Source organism: Crinia signifera, chromosome 4, assembly GCF_055691185.1.
Source record: "Crinia signifera chromosome 4, ASM5569118v1, whole genome shotgun sequence".
Lineage (NCBI taxonomy): Eukaryota > Metazoa > Chordata > Amphibia > Anura > Myobatrachidae > Crinia > Crinia signifera.
In genome coordinates, this window is record NC_139220.1 from 324,815,371 (window position 1) to 324,820,324 (window position 4,954).

Consider the following 4,954-nt stretch of genomic DNA (forward strand, 5'->3'; position numbering starts at 1 on the left):
GGTCTCTAAATTTGACTTGCAATTCTATGAATAAAATTAGCCCCTTCTAGTAGACAACAGACACAGTTGCGTGTGCAAAAGGCAAATCTTTTATGTGTAGCGTGTGACAATGGTTTAGGCCCAGTTAGTTTACTTTTAGGAAGGGATAACTGTAAGGGTCATTTGGTAGACCTCAGCGATGTCCAACTCTGTTGTCAGCACCATGTGTGGGAGGAGTTTATGACACTGAATTTGATACATTTTGTGGTTTCCATAGAGTTTGGCAGCCAATAATTTGGAGTAATTCTCAAATTTGTTCGCGTGTCCAAGCTCTGACCTAACAGCAAATATGTATAACAGAGAGGAATGAGAAAAGAAATGCACCCTTCTCCTTTTTATCCCTATTCTGCATGATACTAGTACAGTATTAATGCTGTATACTCAATGCATATAAAACAGAAAAAACTTTTGCCATCACTGTTAACAATATACTACAAATATGTGGCTATCTTGCAAATAAAGGCATGAGAATTTTGACAATATTCAGATACAAATATTTTAGCTTGCAGCCAAATCTCAAGATGACCCCAAGCCTCTACAAGTATATGTATATGTATATGAGTAGATATGGCCAACATAATATTAAATTGTAGTTACTGTAAATTCACTCAAGTCTCAGATAAACCTTACAAGCAAATATGTCTCATTTTTGTCATAGTCTTTTAATCCCAAATAAATACCCCATGATGGCCCTCATCTCTTTATTCCTCAAGCTGTAGATGATTGGGTTAAACAGGGGTGTAACCATAATGTACAGAAAGGAGATAAATTTGTTCACGTCAGGGAATGTCCTTTAGCTGGGACCAAGTAAATCGCAATCAAGGTTCCATAGTACATAGTCACCACGGAGAGGTGGGAGCTGCATGTGGAGAAAGTCTTCTTCCTACCAGCTGTAGAGGAGATCCTAAGAATTGTTAAGAAGACACAGATGTAACTAATAAATACAAAGATAAATGGCATGACTATTATAGGGATAGAAAGAATTAGAATATCTACTTGTAGGCCATATTTATAAGAGCAGGAAAGTTCAACGAAAGGAACAAGGTCACAGAAGAAATGGTCAATGACGTTGGGTCCACAGAACTGAAGTTGACACAGAAAAATAAGAGTAATCTGGGTGATAAGAAAGCCAAACACCCAGCAATAGATAACAAGGGAATGCTGTTGTTTCATGGTCATGATGGTGCTGTAGCGAAGAGGGTTGCATATGGCCAGGTATCGGTCATAAGACATAACTGCGAGGAGATGACATTCTGTACATCCTACAGCAACATAAAGATAAGTCTGAGTTATACAACCCATGATGGAGATGGTGGCTCCTTCCAACCATATGACACGTAGCATGTTGGGGATGATAACAGCCAGGAACACAACCTCACTGAATGACAACTGTTGGAGGAAGAAATACATGGGAGACTGTAGCTGTGGTCTGGTTGACACCAATACGATGATCATATAATTGAGTATAAGTGTTATAAAGTAGACAATCAGTGTCAGTAGAAATAACATGATGGCATTGGAACCATTGATGTTTGGGAAACCCAATAGTACGAATGCATTGACCAAGGTTTGGTTGGTCATACTTATTTTGAGCCTGACAAACTGATCAGAAGTTATTTCGTTATTTCTCTGAATGTACACAATTAGCCATAGCGCCTACAGAAAAAGTTGGGTACTCTTTACCTAGAACGGCGCCAGCGATTGAAATCGCGGGCGTCGTGGGTAAAAATCGCGGTGATCGCGGTCATCGCGGTCATCGCGGGTAAATCGGGATGGCCGCGATCACCGCGATTTTCCCATAGGGAACAATGTTAAAACGGCTGATTGACCGCGATTTTACTGTTAAATGCCTCAATGGACCCGATTTGGGGCCAAATAGGCCAAATTAACCCTTAAATGTCCCCCCAAATGTTTAACGCCACCCCACGATCCACGCCAACCCGAAGCGTGGCGAGCGCAGCGAGCCCGCGAGGGGCGGCGGTACGCGTCCTCCGACCTTTTCATGCCCTACTATCCACTAGGGCGTGGTGTGAGAATATAATAGTGTGGCGAGCGCAGCGAGCCACCGAGCCCGAAGCGTGGCGAGCGCAGCGAGCCCCGCGAGGGGACGCGGATACCTTCACAGGTAGACGCGTCCCCTCGCGGGCTTCACAGGTGTCCACCTCGCCACGGACACCTGTGAAGCCCGCGAGGGGACGCGTATAACTGTGAAGGTATCCGCGTCCCCTCGCGGGGCTCGCTGCGCTCGCCACGCTTCGGGCTCGGTGGCTCGCTGCGCTCGCCACACTATTATATTCTCACACCACGCCCTAGTGGATAGTAGGGCATGAAAAGGTCGGAGGACGCGTACCGCCGCCCCTCGCGGGCTCCCTGCGCTCGCCACGCTTCGGGTTGGCGTGGATCGTGGGGTGGCGTTAAAAATTTGGGGGGACATTTAAGGGTTAATGGGCTCTGTGGCCCATTTAACATTGATTCCTATGGCCAAATCGGGTGGATTGAGCCATTTAACAGTAAAATCCGGTCCATCGCGCCTTTTAACATTGATTCCTATGGGAAATCGGGAGCATCGCGTCGCGGGCACATTTATGGACGGCCGCGACGCGACCGACACGATTTCAAAGTTTAACATTGGTTTCAATGGGAAATCGCGGGCATCGCGTCGGTCGCGTCGCGGCCATACATAAATGTACCCGCGATGCCCGCGACGGGCGCCCTTCTAGGTAAAGAGTACCAAAAGTTGTAAAGACCTCTGAAGAGAAATAGATCATCGGACCATGGTTGTGTTGGGCACAGAACTTTTCTTCATTGACTGCTCTTCTTAGTGATCACCTACAGTATGTTTCACCTGTCATGGAATAATTATAGTATACTAGGAAACTTCAGTGTGATACAGTAATTCTGGAATTCAAGCCTTGCTAGAATGAAGATAAGGAAATTATATTACTATAGTCAGGCTGACAAACAAGGACCTGTTTGCATTTCACAGCCACCATTAGAATTGCCTGTTGCCTTCACCAATGAACCACAGGTTATTTTTTCAGGACTATTAAATATTTTCCTTCCCATATAAAATCATTCTTTAGTTAGATGTAACTCAAAACACTGGAACATGTGCAAATCATTCAGTGCATGTTCACAGGAGACCTTTGCAGTAGAGTAGATGCTCACAGTTGGAGGTAATGCATGTTCCATTGACTTGTGGTCTTCCATGTTATTAAGGAGATTAAATTTGAATTGCTAGTTACCGGTATTTACCTAATACAAGCTGTGGCAACTGTTGCGGAGTTATGGCAGAGTGTAATATCTGTAGGTTTACGGATGTGTCTGAGCTTTTAATGTATTGCCGAATGCCACGAGGATTGCTTTTTATTTATTTTTTTTCATCATATTTTTGCATTAATAAGGTATTTAGGGCTGATTGCCTACATGGGAGTTGCCTGATTATATTTAAGTATAAATAGGCTATCCAGGGAAAGGTCTGGCTTCGTTAATTTTAAAAGTAAATGGTTTTAATTTAGTGCTTATTAATATAAAATCTATGAATTGTTGTCTAAAATTCTACAATATCATATTTCCAGAACGATACAATTGACTACATTTCACAACAAAGCGGAACGTAATAGGCTGCGCTATATAAGAAACTGTTAATAAATAATAAAATAAAAATAACAGACAAAAATGCAACAGATTAGAGAGAGTTACAAGGCGGCGTCTTGAGGAATAGAAGAGGTTCCCAAAATGCGCTACAGGGCTGGATTAAGTGTGGTGAGACACTGAAGATGGGGAGGGGGTGTTATATATTAGGTTGGGCATAGCTTCCACCATGCCTATTTCAGGAGGGAATACAATGATGGCAGCAGGGGTGTGGACCATTAGGTTGATTGGAGGAAGGTTGAAGTGCATTGAGTTGACCACGGAAGGTTGACAGGCTTTAGGTCAACACATGAAAAAAGTCAACATGGCTTAGGTCGACAGGGTCAAATGGTCCACGTCAGCATTAGATTGATATTGGAAAGGTCAGCAGTCAAAATGTAAACGTGGGTTTTTCAAATTTTTTTGCCCCGAATGTCGACACAGTCAACATGGACACCGAAAAAGTGCACCGCATCCTCATGGCTCGCTATGCTCATCATGCTTCGGGCTCAGCTATTTTATTCTCCTTCCATGCCCTGGTGGATGGTAGGACATGAAATACTATTGGTTGGCACATGTTCGTATCCCCCCCCCCAAAAAAAAACATGAAAAACCCATGTCAGCCTTTCGACTGTCGACTTTCCCAATGTCGACTTAATGCTTGTGCCGAACTATTGACCCTGCTCTAACAAGTTACACAGGACCCAGACAACCAGACAGGCAAGAGAAAAAGCTGGGATATATGGGATATATAACAGCTCTTTACCCACTAATACTGTATCTCTCCTCTGCTCAGGAAGCTCCTCTGGTCAGTGTGCTCGAGCTGGAGGGACCCCTTCACTTTCTGGCATTGTGCGACACCATCCATGAACCCAACTAGTGCCAGTAACTATTGGTCCATTGCTGATTATCTTCTTGGCCGCAATGTGTAGAACTGGAAGTATCTTTATTGTAGGCATTCCACTGAAGGAATGTACTGAAGTTCATTATGTATTACTAGTGTCCGCTTGTTTGTTGTATTGACAGTTACAAACTTCACAACTTTTAATATTTACTACGTGTTGCTAACCGTACCGTACCAATTGTGTACTGGAGATAGTCAGGGTTAATGGGGAATGTTGCTCTTGTTTTTGGAACATTGAATCCAGGGGCACATCTTCCTAAGATATATCAAAATCCCCTTTAGACAGAAATTAAGTTGAGTCCAGGGGTGGCATCAGAGATCTAAATTCCAATCTGACTCAGTGGCAGTTGGTGCCAGTTGGCTTTTTGAATTGTGAAC

General features: G+C 43.6%; 1 protein-coding gene across 1 annotated transcript; it reads right to left on the bottom strand.

Annotated features, from left to right (window-relative positions):
• Positions 1–723: 723 nt before the first annotated feature.
• On the bottom strand, positions 724–1,494 carry LOC146072868 (olfactory receptor 11L1-like). Its single transcript, XM_083180052.1, has one exon. It carries the CDS (start codon positions 1,492–1,494, stop codon positions 814–816), a length of 681 nt encoding a protein of 226 aa, XP_083036178.1. The 3' UTR covers positions 724–813.
• Between the last annotated feature and the right edge of the window lie 3,460 nt (positions 1,495–4,954).

Coding starts and splice junctions, on each gene's coding strand:
- LOC146072868 (XM_083180052.1), bottom strand. CDS start 1,494: ATGATCATCGTATTGGTGTCAACCAGACCACAGCTACAGTCTCCCATG.